The 17,758-nt window shown below is 37.2% G+C and overlaps 1 protein-coding gene across 1 annotated transcript in view; it reads left to right on the top strand.

Moving 5' to 3' along the window:
• LOC105030609 (transient receptor potential cation channel subfamily M member 4) overlaps positions 1-17,758 on the top strand; it is a 194,322-nt gene that overhangs the window by 173,639 nt on the left and 2,925 nt on the right. The window contains exon 26 of the mRNA XM_010904569.4: positions 5,217-5,310. Coding sequence (XP_010902871.1) covers positions 5,217-5,310 — 94 coding nt within the window. The remainder of the gene's footprint in view (positions 1-5,216; positions 5,311-17,758) is intronic.

The raw sequence follows: 17,758 nt of genomic DNA, 5'->3' as shown, positions 1-17,758 counted from the left end.
GGATTTCATTTTGGGTCCTAGATTCATTTCTGTAACAGATACAACCTATTATGATGTATCCTGGTAAAAGCAACCCCTCTGGCTACAATAAAAACACATAAAAACAGACTTCTGGGTCACTATTTATAAAACTCATCTGTTTGAAAGGCAAAAAAAAAATTTCTGAAAACATTTCTGCCATTCAGCATCAAGATTTTTTTTTTTAAAGCATTATAAGATTTTGTGTCAATGGTATTTCCTCATACTTTCATGCCTTTAATATCAAATTACACTGTAATTGGGTTGAAAATAATGAAATAATTATATAATAGAAGGTAAAAAATATAGGCACCCCCAAAAAATTTGGTTCTTCAACCTAGAAATGAAACACTATAACATAAAAGATAAAAACCCAATATAACGGTTCCTTTAGTTTAATGACACAAAACGGCCAGCAGGTGGCAGCACTAGATCGCTAGTTACGTTTGGACTTATATATTTTATAAACTCAGAAAAATTACCAACTTCTTCCCAAAAACTCAAGAACATCCCCATACTATTTTGACTAAATATACATTTTTATATCTTATATATAATACAAACGATGTATTATGGTTCAAAACATCATATATAGTGATGTACACGCATGTAATATTCATAGTAGTGTACAAATGAGCCTTTCTAAGATGCATTGGCAATGTCGTTGCCTGGTGAAAGGTTCTCATAGCAACCCAAACTATACAACTATACAACCCATATTATACACGGAAAACCCCAATTATACACGGAACGCTTCAGGAAAGTGGCTACAAATAATATACCATTGGAATCGGACGATTATGGCGAATCTATTTTTCGGTCCATTTTGGTCCATGAACAAAATTAATGCAACACGAGAGCCATCTTTATTCACCATGAGGCTACGATGTTAACCTTCCATAGTTCTTTCATTTTTCTCTCCAATAATTACAAGTTAACACATGCTTGTATGGTATGTTCCAACCCCCCTAAGGTCCAAGGGTCTATCGATAGAATCTATGACAGTCATATGGACAGTTCCTAGTAGGGGGTGTGGACAGGGTGTGTGGGGCCTATCAGTAATGGTCACCACATCTTATCTATTGTCTGTTGTTCATCGTTAATCAGCACATATGCATTGTGTTAAGTTTCTCGTGCCCATTTCCTCTCAATTAGCATGGACATTCTCTTCTGCAGCATCACCATCAAGCCAGAGCATCAGTTAATCTACTGGGTCATTATCAAACTACATAGAATATTCAAAAAAAGATATAATGAAATACAGAATTTGTTTGTTTTAAATTGTTAATACATTTTATTAAATACAAGAATGTTTTTGTATTGAAGGTCTCATCATACTAAACAAACGACTAAAAAAATAATACATAGAAAAAGAGGTGGTGAACCGCAGTAGTGGGGCTATCGGGTTGATTTCAACGCCAATGCATACCTCTAGTCTCCTTGATTATTAGCATATAGGATTTTTCTATAGGTAACATGAAAACGTTATTGAAAAACCGAGAGGAGCTATTAGAAAAAGACGAGGTCCAAAATGAATAGGCTGTGAACGGCGAGTCTTTGCAAGTTTCTCCCGCGGGTTGTAGTGGGGCTATCAAGTTGATCTCAACGCCAATGCCTAGCTCTAGTCTTCTAGGTAGGTGGCATATAATATTTTTCTATAGATGACATGAATAAGCTATTGAAAACTGAGAGGATTTATTAGAAAAGGATAGAAATGAGATATTGTTGGAATTTTGTTATGTTATTATTATTTAGCCTAATACATTTGTAAAATATTAATCTTCAGTAAAATAAGCAGAGAAAATTCAAAGAGAGACGATAGGATGTGTGGGCGATTTAGTTTCTCTTTCCCTCCTAAAATAATGTAGATTTACATTTTCGATTTAAATTTGATGAATTACCCTACACAATATGATTAATCTCCTATTGAAAAACAGTAACATGTGGTAAGTAGCTATATCATTTGTATTATGTTTCAATAATAGCCTTATTAAATTTTCATTTATATGGGAGTATCGCGCATTCATCCATTGACGTCATGCATTCAGTGAGGGGTGATTAGCGCCTGGGTACCATTTGGGTACCAACGCTAATTGGCGTGGACTGTTGGTGGATTAAGTAGGAAAACAGGGTAAAGAAACAGGTAAATTGTCTCTAAATCGTTTTCTGTTCGTCAGTTTAGAATTCCGACAACGGAACAATTTTGTTTACTTTAGCTCTAAGGAGCACGGCGATATCGCTATTTGAAAACCTCAAGTTTGACCATACACTGTAGCACCCCCCAATGGACAATTGGCGCCTTACTCTGCATGTATCATTAGATTATCCTACAATTGATACGTACCAAATATGGTGAGAATCGGAAATACGTTTGTGGAGATATGCTTTCACTTCCTGTGAAACTGTAGGATGCAGGAATTTGTTGACATATGACATCTGGTGTGTTTGAAATATCCAATTTTCTTTTAGTAATTATTGATGGGGAGTATCCACAGATGCTATATCTGTTGTTTCGTGGAAATCGGACGAACAGTCTAGGACAGGTTCCTTTTAGTATCGTTTTAATCTATTCAAAATGCCGGGAAACAAAGATGACATAGCTAATAGGTGAAAGAGGCAATTTTGTTTGGCTCAACACAAAGCACAATTTGAGATGGGTCTGGTGACTTCAGCTCTAAGGAGCACGAAGAAATCGCTATTTGAAAATCTCAACTTTGACGATACACTGTAGCGCCCTCCAATGGCCGATCTTGTCCATATTTTTATGCTTGTTGAAGGCCTATAGGAGCTTATACTGATAACGTTTGATGGCGATCAGACACTTTTAAAGCCTTTGATTCATAGCTTGAATTTCATTGGCCTGGGGCAGTCACATGGTTTGCACTACCAACTTCCTATTTTTTGTAGTACAACAACCTGATGCATTCATGCTTGAAAGATCTGTTTGCATTTAGGCGTAAGGAGCCTTCAAATAGACTTTCTGGTATAGTGCCCCCACCTGGCCAATTAGTGCCAAAAATTGTATGCCTCCTTTACTCCTCTTTCCAACCATGGACACCAAGTTTGGTAACTATGAGACAAAAGGTTGTTGATATATGACTCACTATTTGTTCAGAACTGATCAGCTATCGCAACTATTTTGAGCAATGTGTTATAATGTTTTTTACAGCACATTGTAAACTATATTATTTTATTAAACTGTATTTTCTAAGTACAATTAAAATGTATTCTAAGGGTGTATAATACATTAACACATGCTTACATAACCATTATTAGCATCATTACAAGGCCTTTATAAACTCTTTACAAAGGGCATCTCATTATATAGTGTTACCGCCTATTCTAACAACATTTTAGCCTAAACATCTGCTACATGACAATTTCCAGATCAAATGGTGTATTTCAGTGTTGGAGCATGCCTGCAATTGCCTGTACACCCAGCAGCTCTCCAGTTAAGAGGGGCTGATACAGTCAAAGTATTGGCACCCTTCATGAAATTGAACAAAAACAAAATAATTTCTCAATCACAAAATATTTTATTGAGTACATTTTCTTATGCAAAACATAGATTTCCAAAGTATCAGTCCACCTAGAATCAATATTTTATCAAGTCTACCCTGGAGTGGATGACTGCACTGAGTCTCTATCTGTAAAATCTGACACGATAGGTGGGATCTTGGACTCCTCCATGCAGAATTTCAAGATCATTGATCCTCTTAGGTTTGCACTTGTGGACTGTCCTATTTAATTCAGACAGCAGGTTTTCAGTATATGTCTGTAGACTGAGATGGCCATTGTAAAGCATGCAATTTCCAGTCCCACAACCTATCTGTGTTGATTTCTATGTATGTGTCATTGTCATGATGCCATGACCAAATCTCAATCTCCTGGTAGGGACAACCAGTTTTAAGTTAAATATCCTGTTACTTAGTGTTATTCATAATCCCATCCATCTTAACAAGAGCCCCATGACCACTAGTAGCAAAACAGCCATAAAGCATAAATTATCTAACTGTAATTTTTACTGATGGTCTAAGATGCTTTTCCCTGTATGCAGTGCTCTTTTGCTGCCAAACGTTCCGATGTTACAATGTCTGTCAGGTGACGTGACTGACTGGAAATACTGTAAATATTGAGTTAGCTAACTGGGTGATGGAAACTTGAAACTCACTTGCAACCTACTTCCAACCGCCAGTGTTGAAAGTCATTGTTTGTCTTTTTTGTTCCGAAACTAAAGTCCACACACTGCTGGGAGCTGTAGAAATTTACAACATACAGCCTAAAACTATGCTCATTTTAAAATTTGTAAATGTGATTCATACTTACTACTCAACACTTTATTTGTACAAGTAATTCTATGGATTCCGTATGTAACTGATCTGTAAAATTCGACTCACAAATATGTATTGGCAATAATCGTTTCTTTTTGTTACCGATTCATTATTTGTTTTTGGATTTTGACATGTTTGTGAAACTATTTCTTGACAGTGCTTTTTATTTTGCAGTTACATTATGTATTTGTAGCTAACTGTATATATTTGTGACTCACTTCTTATCGGTTTACAACATTTTGATAGAAATCTGTTGTTAAGCTGACAGCTCTTCGGTTTTACCCATTGTGATGGATGACGACAGGATTTTACATGAGTACGACCTCATATTTATATCAGAGAGAAACAGGTGCAGGTGAAATTTAACCCTGGTCTAATGGACTGACTTGAAAAAGTAACAGCTCATGCACTTCATTAATTCCTTACTAATTAAGTCAAACACTGTCCATAGTTTAAAAAAAGCTGTGTCTTTAACGTAATGCACTGCCTTTTAAACAGAAAAGTGTGTACAATATTTAGGGCCTATTCCAATATGTAGATGAGTTTCAATTATATACAAATGAATCCATAAGCCCTAAAATCTTTTTACATGTTGAGATCTCAGAGAATTGTATATTTATAATTATAAAATATTAAGATTTTGGTAGAAATATAGGTAAAAAGAAAGATTGGACCCGGAATGGAGAGTACCACTCTTGTTCTTTGCAAGTTACGGGCACTCTTTGTTGTTGTAATATTTCAAACATACATGGTAGTTCCACCAATAAAGATTCCAGTCATACCATTGTGAAAGCACTGGAGTATATTTTGTGGAATTTGACTTCAAACTTAACATTGAGTGTTTTTTTCTCCCTATTTCTTTCCCAGTTGGAGTACTGCTCAAGTGCACTAAGCTGGATAGTGGAAACCCTATCACAGAGCAACATGGCCAAGCCATCACGCCCCCCACCAACACCTAAAGGTACCCTCCCTTGTTTCTCCTCATCACTTTAATGCTAAGAACATGGAAAAAATAATAATTTATGAATAAGCTAAATCTGTTGTCCATGAATTGCACAACATTAAATAAGGCCCATCGTACTATACAAAAAAGAAGTAAAAACATTTTAACTGCCAGGCGCAAAGCAATATGATGTGTCAACATCATAATTGTTTTTTAATACATATGTTAATCATTAAGCACCATCAAATTGATTTTGACCAATATGTTTAGGAAAACAGATTGATGTCCAATTTGTCCTAATGGTAGAACTTTATATTTGTTTGTGTTTTACCTGTTTTACATATGCTGTTGTTTGACCTGTTTAAAATGATAAAAAAAATCCTTCACTTTCTCCACATTGTCTTGTGGTATATACACAATTTTTAATTGATTAAAAAAAAGTCATTCATACTGACAAAGTGAAAACACATTTTTTTTAAAATGTGGGTCGATTCATTGAAAATAAAAGACAGTTATCTCATGTACGTAAATATTCAGACCCTTTGCCATGACAATATGATTTTAGCTCAGAATCATCTTGTGTCTTTAATCATCGTTGAGATGTGCCTCATACTTTTGTGGGGAGGAGTAGATCAGCTATGAGTGAGCAGACATTATATATCTATAAACCAGCCACATTAGCATTTAAAAAAATAAGAATGCATTCACACAAAACTATCATGACAGCACTGACCACAGTGCCGCAATCCCCTGTAGGCATATGGGCCAACAACCTGGGACAAATAAATTAGGCTGTGAATCTATCGTATGCCAAACTCAAGCAGATGCAAGTTCCTCCCGTACTTGTCCTCTAGTGACCACCCTGGACCACAACGCTATGGCCAGTAGCATCCATATATAAATATGTGAACATACCTAGGCTCACTTATGCTTACACATCCAGATGACATGCATACAACCATATCCAGATATGCATACCTACATTCACACACCTTACCTATGAATGAGCAGCCTCTTGCCCAAACCCTAACCAGCCCCATGCGAAAATGCCTCATTACCAGTCAAACCCTGGTGTTTACCACAAAAATGGTACGGCAAATGACTGGCTATTTGCCTGGATAAATACATGCTACACAGGCCTGTAGCTAATTTTAAAAGAAAGAGTTATTGTTCATGATATAAAAAAATATTTTGAGAACCAAAAATGTATTTTAAAACAAACTAAAAACTAAATTAAATTTGATTATCAACCACCCTCTAATATGGATAGACAGCCCCCTTTGCTTGAGGTGCTTTTTTGCTTTTGAAACTTTTTCTTTGATTGAAACACTAGTTTTTCGTTTGCACTTTTGCCCCTACAGCCATTGGGCGGGCTTTTGTGTGAGGTGTGGATGATGCTTCTCCATTGGTGAGCCATTATTTGAGTATCAGTTTGGCTACAACCAATACTGATCATCCTTTCTTTCCAACGCAAAGGGAGTCTTAGGACACTGTTAGAAATCAGCCGTTTCGTATAGTGGTTGTAATAATTAGCATACCCGTTTGTCAAGGGAGAGAGAAATTATATTATTTATTGCAGCATTAAAAGGTGTTGTTCTTGAGGTTACGGACATGGTCTTCCTTACACGACCTCAATCTCATCTCACTCAATCTCTTCTCACTGTAATGTTGGTTACAAGCTGATATATACATTGAAGGGTGTGTCTACCTAGCAAAGATCAGTTTTCCAAGACAGTAACCCCCATGCCAAATGGCCATCGAAAACATTCCTTTGGTCATTAGAGCACAACCTACAGAAAGATAATCTCAACAGAGAGGTTTCTGTTGTTCTCATTATCTAGGCACATGCACTTCCAATGAAATGTACATTCATATTGTAATTGTCAGGTTTCTTCCATCCAATTTCGACATAGTTTGTAGTTAAGCTCCTACGATTCAGTGTTGGTTCAATACATTCTACTATATTATGTACATTACAAAAAGACCATAAGATTAAATTAATATATACTTTTCAACTTTTTTGGAAAGGATGCTATTTGTGGTGAAGTAAATTCATAAGAAATGTTATTCAGTTTAACACAATGCTTCATTGTTTCTAGCTAAATATTCAAACATGGCATGATGTTAATTAATGCGAGACAAAATAATTTCATGACGAGGTAATATGTTCCAATCTGTCCAAGTACTGGCATACTAGTTTACTATACTAAACAGTACATACTTCGTAGGCCTACCTAGGCTTCTTGCAATAGGTATGTAGTATGTTATCGGAGATTGATCAGACACTGTAGTTTGTAGATGTTCACTATGTTGGAAAGAAAGGCTGAACAGTATTGGTTGTAGCCAAACTGACACAAAAAATTCATAACCAACGGAGAAGCATCATCCACACCTCCCACGAAAGCCCGCCCCACAGCTGTGGGGTTAAAGTGCAAACGAAGAACTAGTGTTTTCATCCCAAAAAAAAGTTTCTATAGCAAAAAAGAAGCTCTGCAAGCAAAGTGGGTTGTCTAGCCAAAAAAGTGTGGTTGATAGTGAGTTTTGTTTTTAAAAGATTTTTTGTCCTCAAAATACTTTTTTGCCCACTAATACTAAAAAGTTGACTGCACTTTATTTTTTACTTTGAAGCCTCATTTTTGCTTTTAGAACAATTATTTTTGCTTGAAAATAAGACACACATATACCTCCATAAAGAACCCCCTAAAAATGACAAATGGACAAAGGGAAGGGATCAGATTTCTGTATCATTGGATTCGTCATACCAAGACACAACTGCGTTGCATACAGCCTTCATATTATCTTCCTCCATGTCTTCATCCCTATTCTCACGCAGTCTCTGTATGATGTACTACTCTGATTTCAGTTCATACAGAAATGTCTTAGCTGCCATGTGAGTTTTGGTCAGCGATATTTGAAAACCCAATACTTCCAAAGCCTTGGCCAGCACGTTTCAGTCACAGTGTTAAAACTGGCAGGTCAAGACAAGAATGTCTTCTCTGGCTCGGTTGGTCCACTTGACATTCAATCCATGCATTATGGAGAATAGCCGCAACAAAGTTTCCAGGATCATACCCAATGTTGCTTTGATGATCTTTGAGTCGAGGGATCATGGTCCGGGTTAGTATAGTTGGATTCAGTGTTGTCGTCACACACCCAGAACTCAGCCTTGGGTTCTTCAAACTCCAGTTGGTAGTATTCTTGAGACACGTTTCACAAAGTCTGTTGGCTGCTTGATAATCACAGGCCGACTGTCTGTTTTTATGCTGTGTTGTGGAATGTGTTGGCTTAAAACAGGGCATCAGGTTGTATGTCAGTCCAACAGTGCTCAGTTATAGTCACACTAACATACCGACATTATCTGGATATTGCTCCTATCTAACATAGTTACAATGCTTCATTCCTTTGATGACTTTGAACAGCACATCGATCATATTAGGTGTGCCCTGCTTTGGCCCCAAATAAAAAACATTTCAAATGGTGCTCCATAAACTACTATTAAATACCATTTCATCAGTCACACCTGGCTTAAACACTTAGCCTTCTGACAATTCATAAAATTCTACTTCTGGTATCTCAAAAAAGTAAAAGCAGATAATACAGTAATCAACGACTATTTGTGTTAAACAAATAGTCGTCCTAGTGTTAAACAAATAGTCTCAACTCTTAGTGTTTCAATTTAGTTTCCAACCTATTTGATGTTGAGAGCTAACTAGTGGTATTGACCAGTCATTTATCAGACCAGCCTTTATACAATATGAAACAATTGCCCGCTGCTTCTTTAGGATTGATTTTAATTTATTTTCAGTTGCACATCCCACTTATATACACATCCCACTTATAAAACATATACAGTTCTTAATTGTTTCACATATAAATTGTTTACATTCTTCTATTTGCACTTATGGTTAGATGGTAACTGCATTTCGCTATACTGTACTTGTACTAGTTCACTGACAATAAAGTTGAATCTAATCTAATGAATTGGAATGAAATAGCAATCACGTCAATTGAGGCATAGGCGCCGATTTATGTTTTCCTCTGTGGGTGCTCATAGGCGCACGCCATTTATATATATATATATATATATATATATATACACACACCTATATATACCTATATATACACACCTATAAATACCTATATATACACCTATATATACATATATAAACTCACTACGCACACCTATTCATTTACTTATTAATAAAGCCGTAAAGTAGATCTTTCAAAATTTACCACTTATCACAAATACAGGATTGGAGATGAAAAGTTTAACTGAAACGTAGGCCTAACCGCGATCAGTTCGTGGGAAATTAATGTTTTGCGCTATTCTCTAAATATCGATTAAAAAAAACGACACATATAGTTTCTGGGAGTTTCTCCCTAATTTCTGCTACGAGTTTTTGATAGTGGCATTTTTTTTTAGGTTAGAATCCATTATTCCTATAGGCTAATTATTGTTTATTTTATGAATGTAATAAATAACTCGTATTAGCATATGTCCAAACGATCCAGCTAAAATTAACGGTTGTTGTAGGCTAAAACGCACAGTTGAACACCAAAATTTGCAATTTTGTTTATGACTTTTTGCCCCTTTATTAAACATTTAAAAAATTCACAATTTAATATGGAAAACGTGTCGATTTTACTGGTTTTCTAAGGCCAAATTAGAACCTGGATTTGATATTTTTCCCGTAGTGCTGAAGAAGGCGGATTGATTACAGAAAGCAGTACGCACAAACACGAACGTCGCACGGCACTGTATAGTGGGGGATGGGAGTGGGGTCACTAAAAAAAGAAGCGTTTTCATCTGAGAAACGCTGTGATTGGTGGATAGGGAGCACCCGGAGCAGGCGACTGGTTATGTCGCTGTCACTAACATCGACATAACCAATCACAGTGTGACAGACGCTTTACATATCACCAATGGCAAGTTTAATTTTAAATGAATGTAGCCTACTGGCGGACTGGCGGTCTGGCACACGTGGGTGCTCGTGCTCGGTATTTTCGTGGGTGCTCGCTATTTTCCGTGGGTGCTCGAGCCCCGGAGCACCCACGGTATCGGCGCCTATGAATTGAGGAATGGGCGACAAGCACCTGGTCAACACAGACACACCGAGGCTACATATCCTTGGATCTATCAATTTTATTTCTACGAATAAGCTGTACCCTAAGTGTTATTCATTCTTTGTACTTTTTTGTGTTTATCAAGCAACCGTGCTTTAGGCCTATGTACAGTTATTCATGAGGATATCCTTCGATCATTGCAAACTGGTTGATAATGTTCTTATTTTACCTTTTTTATCATCGAGAAAAACAAGGTAACTTGGATCATGTACAGCTCTGGTAAGAATTAAGAGATCACTCCTAATTTTTCTTAAATCAGCATCTACATGTATGGCAGCCATTCCATTCCAGTGTTGGTTTGGAACAGGCTCCTCCCAGATAGCAATGAGTCGGCGGACCAGAGGCGGTCCTCCAGAGACAGTAGAAGCGTCAGAATGTCTAAATCGCAAAACGTTTTCAAAACGGCAGCCGCTTTTTAAAAGGCGGACCTTCCGCAGCAAATGCTATTTTCAAGCGATCTGCCGCTTTTATATATATATATATATATATATATATATATATATATATATATATATATATATATATATATATATATATATATATATATATATATATGTTTAATATCTATAGCATGCAGTTTAGCGAGAATAATGATTGATCAAACCAGACAAATTTCCATTTGGTGTTTTAATTCCACATTTCAAAGTACAGTAATTGTCATTCAAACAAGATGTGTCAGATCACTGAAATAACAGGCAGAAAAAAACATACATGTAAATACACACTACAGAACATGCAGGTTTCCAATTAAATTTTGGTAAAAAAAAATAAAAACAGCCATACAAGCAAATTATAACAAACACAATAATTGTTAATAATATAAAGAGGACAGCTCTGGGATGAAAATAATTACCAGTAAACATAAGTAATGAGGATATTTGGTACCAAAGAATGTGCAGGATACCAAATAAATCAAGGTATAACATCACATTTTCAAGCCATTTCTAACAATAGGAAAAGTGGTAATAATTTAGAGTAAAGCTCTAGAGTAGAATAGACCGTTATAATGGCATTGCTGACCTGGAGCACAAGATTTACACGCTATATTTAACAATAGAATAACAGTTAAGCACTGTGATGGAATGAAAAATGCTGATGTTAAAAACAGAGTAAATAGAATATTTGGTACCAGGTAATGTGCAATATCAAGTATCAGAGGTACGAAATAGTATTTCCAAGCTATTATTAATAGAATAACAGTTAAGCACAGTGATGAAATGAAAGTAGAATTTTTGTACTTGTTAATGTGCAATATCAAGTAACAGGTATGAAATAGGATTTACAAACAATAATAGAATCGTTAAGACGGAATTAAATAAGCCAATACTAAAGTTAAGATACAAAAAAAAACAGGGTGGATATGGTGAGTGTAGTCTGGCACTTCTGGCTTCTTGATGTTACTGACTGCAGGATAAAGAAAGTGTTCCAGTTCAGTGATGCTGGGGTGTCAGTAGTCAGCCAAGGTTTAAGGGGTCGGCTGTGGGTCCTTCTCAGCTGTGCTGCTTTTTCTGCCTTCACGGTCAAAAGCTCCTTTCAGGTAACGCACCTACAGGGGTTTCCAGAATAAAAGAATAAAGTAGTCAGTCCTGGTCCCTCAAATACTAAACTACGACATTTATATCTAGGTCTACTACATGTACAGGTATTAAACTAACAACCACAGGTGTTGTTTGCAAGTTGTACCTGATTGCCCAGTGAGAGCAAACGTCTTCAACATTGTCCCTACTTGCTTCACCTGCTCTTGAAGTGAGCCGCTGTCATCCGAAGCTACAAAATCAAAGGCATATGGTAATTCTGAACCTACATTACACACAAAAAAAGTAAAATTTAAGAAAGAGTGCACGTTCTCACCTGCTTGTGCATTGCATTCCCTCAGGGCTTGGTTCTCCTCCCTCAGAGCTTGGTTTTCATTCTGGAGTCACTGGAAATCTACATAAAAATAAATAAAAAGATCAACTACTAAAGGCAATATTTTCAATACTGTTAAAACACTAGACAATAAGACATAGGCCTAGAATATACCTTCATTGCTGAAAACTTTGTGCTGTACACGAGATGCCAGGGGCGTCCAAGGGCAAAGCGATGACTTTCTCCTATTGATAATCATTGACGTAAAAATATGTTTGAAGTAATTGCATACATTTAATGAATTGGACTTAAATGTAAAACATAGTTTAGTGCAACGTATTACATACCTCCAGCGTTTTCACCCATATGCTGCCAGGGTAAATTTGCTGCTTGGGGTGTAAAGCTTAGTACTTGACGAGCTGGGGGAACAAACATAACAGCTTTAATTTCACTGCAGAGATTGCATATTCAGTAATAAAACAATAATTGAACTGTGCAAAGCTAATGATATGTACAACACACCTCGACACCTTTTATCCAGAAAGTCAAGTGCCCTAATGAAAAACAGATTATGGATAAAAGGATTCCTAATCGTAAATAGAAGCAATAGTTTCCAAGACAAAAAACGTCACAAACTCTTGGCTCTGTGAAGTGGAGTCTGGATTACTGGGGAGAAACCTGGTTCTGAGAAAGAGGGAACAGAAATTTGAAAATCTAACATATCTAAGTGTATAGTTTAGTTACGGGATCACAAATTAAGCATCACAGCAATACATTTTACATACCAGCTCTGAAGTCTACAGATGGCTCAACGTTTTCTGGAATCGATGCAACTTCTGTAGCATGTAGTGATTCAAGTGAATGTCCTGTTTGTCCCTCTCAACTCTTTTCAATATTATTTTCCTTTTGGACCAGTAACTAGACATTGTGACTAACAATGCATTTACCTTTAAAACCAAAAGGAAAATAATAACGCCAGGAAGGCGTTCCGGAGGCATCCGAAACAGATGCCCAAGCCACCTCAGCTGAACCCTCTCAATATGGAGGAGCAGCGGCTCTACTCTGAGCTCCTCCTGGGTGACCGAGCTTTCTCTAAGGGATCGCCCAGCCACCCTGCGGAGAAAGCTCAAACCAGAGAAACTGATAATTTTACTGTGGTCTCTTAATTTTTTTCAGAGCTGTATATTATTCAATCAATCAAATGTATTTATAAAGCCCTTTTTACAACAGCAGTTGTCACAAAGTGCTTTACAGAGACACACGGCCTTAAACCCCAAGGAGCAAACAACAGTAGTGTTGAATTTCATTATTACTATTATTATCCTTGGTATGGCAGTGTTATCCTATCTGCTTTCTTATTGTTCTTTATTGTGATTATTGTGAGCTTTAGCCAAATGCAAAGCATACTTCGTATTGTTTATATGACGTAATTGTCATAACATATGTCTCTCAATAAGGGACGTCTGACGTGAGTGAGATTTAATTGGTCCACCCTAGCCAACCTATCTACTTAAGATGGTCTTTTCTTCTGTATAAAATAAGGTCTTTGTACCTTATTGCAAGTCATTTACCTTGTTTATCATCAAAATAAGGTCAAAATGAAAACTAAATTCGAATGGATTCATTTTAAATAATTTAGGTGTTGTGTAATTTTCATCTGGTACATTTGTACGTGATGACCCAGTAGATTAACTGATACTCTGGCTGGATGGTGATGCTGTGGAGGAGAATGTGTACGTTAATAGGGCTGATTCGTATGCTAATGACAAGAAACTGCGTTCGGCTCTGGCTGATACTGATGGTCTGAAAGGTCTGGCGGTTCTAGTGATAAGAGTACATAATACTACCCAAACCGTGAAAACACAATTTGTCCTGTACCTCTTTATATGTACAAATTTGATTAACTTTGAGCTCTGAGCTCAGTTCTTATAATCCCTTATAATAAATAATCATCAGACATATCACTGTTATCACTTCATCAGCCAAACACATGAGAGATAATACCAGGAGTTACATGGAAACAAATAGAACATTGAGACCAGGCATGGATCTAACATCCAGACAATAAGGTGGTCAGAATCCGTACAGCAAATTAAGGGTAACACAGAAAACATATAACAACACAGATGTCACCTTATACATAAAAAAACACAAAAGAACAAACCAAAAACATCGTAGTCAACCAAAGTTGATTTAAAGCAAAACAGTGTACGTGATCATGGGGAATAAACTCATTTCAGCTACCTTACCCTCTTTTTGTTTTATAGGTTCGGACGATATTGGATTCAAATTCAGACTTCATAGGACATAGCGTGTTTTTCTAAACGTTTAAGACTATTACCTGGTGGATCCTTTATTCTACCAATTATCCATTCCAGACAAGGTGAAAACACAGTATTGTAACCTTTTGTAAGAAACTACTATGAAATCACATTTTACCAGATTAGAAAATTAACATTGTTTAAATCCTAAATTATGAGTTGATTATTTTCACATGTGCCGTTATGACAGATCAACATGGGATACATGGGATCAACATGGAATAGAAAATCTCAATTTCTTGTAATCGGCACCCTGGCAAAAGCCGACAGGGTTGGCCACGCTGTGGAAACACATTTCTGACATAGTAAATGTGTTTGGCTCAAATGTACATCAAACAAAGCAAAACATTTAAAAATAAATCACTAAATGGCTAATAACAACCTCGTTAAACCAATACATTTCACCGTAAAATACAAATGCATCCAATCGGAAACCTTGTGCACTGGAATACCAAAAGGAAAAATGCTATTTGGACATGGAACCACTATGTCTTTCTCTTACAATACTTTAAACTGTGGAAACATTTTCACAATTTATGCAAGTAAAAACTTCTCAGAGTCTGGTATAATTATTTCAAGTTTAATTACGTGGATTCACAGGAACAATTGCTTTCACAAAACAGTATGAGTACAGAGACCAACAGAGTAGTGTCATAACAATTGTTCTGATTACATATTATGGCTTCTAGCTCTTTATACTCCTCCTTGTCAGCCCCCAAAATATTATCTCTAATGCTATGAAATACATACAAAACAAGTCAAAATACTATTAGGAAATCAAGATAGAATCCTATACTGCCATGGAAACCATAGTTCTAGGTCAGAGTTAACAGATCTCCTGATCTGAGTTAACCCCAGTCCCTGTCCTACACATACGGAAGAATACAGAGGAGACACAGGCAACTTTACCTTGGAGCCAACTGAACAGGGTCGTAGATAAGATAGGGTTGAGGCTTGGAACCTCGGTTGTGGCCCTAATCACTTCTAAGAACAGGGCATGCTGACCTAGGTCTTCTTCTATACGTGGCAACCATGAATAGTCTAAAGCAATCCAAGGCCTAATCTAAAACACTAAGGCCTAATCCATCTATTACAGTTATTTTGCAGAATAATGGATAAAATAAGAATAGGGGAATAAATTAATCTTTAACACAGCTATGCCTTCAATACCCTCTGATTTCAGTGGGTATTGAGCCTGACAGGGTCTGTGCGGTCCTTTAGGTGTTTACTACAAGAAGCTGTCCATTTTTAATTAGTCCAACATATTTATGCTGTGACCAAAACCAACATCCTGAATTTCTGAAACCTTCGCCGTACGTCACTGTGATGGCAATTTACAAATTCCAAATAGTTCTATGAAAATGGTAGGTAAGACAAGAGAAATCAATTACGCAATAAACGGTTTTAATCTTGCTTGCAAGGAGAAAGTATACAGGTTACAAAGTAACGGTGGATAGTTTCTAAATAAAAACATCATTTCGACAGTATTTATTACATAGGAAGAAGGGGTGTGGTAAGATGCTGCCATCTGTTTCATGTCAATCAAACACCTTTCCCTTTGTTCTATCACACACGTCAAATGCTATCTTCCCCCACCTTATCCTTCCTGCCATGATGTTTACTGTAGTGTTTACCCAAAGGGGCCAACTGACCTTACTGCCCCCTGTTGTATCTTCTCCTATCCTGTCCTAAAACCCATTGATCTCCATCTGGACAGACAATAGATGTCCCCTATGCAAATACCAGGTCCCACACATTCCTGTACCTATCTTAACAGTGGGACTCAGTCCTTTATACAGTCAGAATACATTGTATAAGAAATGTCCACAACAGTCACCCATATCCATAACCTGAGCTGAATCACTTTCTACTTTATCCATCACCTTATTTACCAGCTCCTGTGAAACATCTCTAGGCCCTGTACTTTCTAAATCTGATGAATGGCAAAAATGAACAGCCAGCCAATGTGTTTAACTGCTTGTAAGACACTATGTTTGATTTGCATGCATTTGTCAGAACATTCTTATGTGATCTCTTGTTGTGTCATCAAATCTCTGGCCAACTAATTAACTAGACCACAACAGGACATTAGAGATGAACGTTTTGGATAAAGCTGACCTTCGTCATCTACAACTGAGAGGGGTAGTAAATCGCTCAGTGGTCTGTCCTCCATTAGCCCCTACTGTATTTAGTCCTACCACTCAATTATCAAAGTGGGCACCATTCCTGGGTTCTAAGGACAGAATGTCCCGCTCCAGAATCAACTAAAAATGTATTCTGTTTACAATTATTTGTAAGAAACATTGTGGGTTTAATTTGATAATCTACATGTTCTCTAAATGCTTGTTCATTAAGTCTGTGCATAACATGAGTATGCGGGGCCATTTAATAGATTGGTCTCACAGGTGGATGCTCCCTGGTCCGTGTCCTCTGACCATCAGCAGGCGGTTAGTGTTCCTACGTGTTCTACTTGGGTCGTTCACGGTTATTCCATCGCAATAGCCGGAACTGTCTCTATTCTTGTGGGAACTGTCTCTTTTAACTGAGTCAGACGAATTGCGAGGCCAACGATCTGTAGCACCATATCTAAAAGCCACGTGGGCTGGGACGATGCAAAAAAACTCCTAGGTCTCCCAGCAATCGGCCTAGCGGCAGAAGAACAGTCCAAATCTGCAACAACCTAAGCGGAGAGAGCTAGAACATAGAGATAAGTAAACCCCATACAAGCATCCTTAAAGCTCTCACCAGCCACCGTTGTACACATACCGTAGCCTACGTCTTCCAAACAACTTGCCATAGTACCTTCTGCAACTCCTGTATATTACCTCATCCATATTCCGCCAATCTGCCTGAGAGGCCATGCATCAGATCCTGATCGAAACTGCCATTAACCGGAAAACCTAACAACTCCCAAAGGTACCCCATTAATCTATGTGTGACGAAATGTCTGACCTATTTTTATTTCGATTAACATGCTCCACATGCGTAATTAAACATTTCAGTCCTTTGCATCTAACAGTGGTCCCACTACTGTACTGTTAACAGTTTAAACCCTATTTATCGGTATTGTGTTCTTACCTCCTGAGTTCAAAATTTGACTCCAGGTACCTCTACAGATTAATTCCAAAACTCATTCCAGCTGGGCGCCCTGTCTCTCACCCCTCGCATAACTA

This window comes from Esox lucius, chromosome 5 (assembly GCF_011004845.1).
Source record: "Esox lucius isolate fEsoLuc1 chromosome 5, fEsoLuc1.pri, whole genome shotgun sequence".
Taxonomy (NCBI): domain Eukaryota; kingdom Metazoa; phylum Chordata; class Actinopteri; order Esociformes; family Esocidae; genus Esox; species Esox lucius.
The sequence above is the reverse complement of the archived record's forward strand: the minus strand, read 5'-3'. Positions and strand labels throughout refer to the sequence as shown.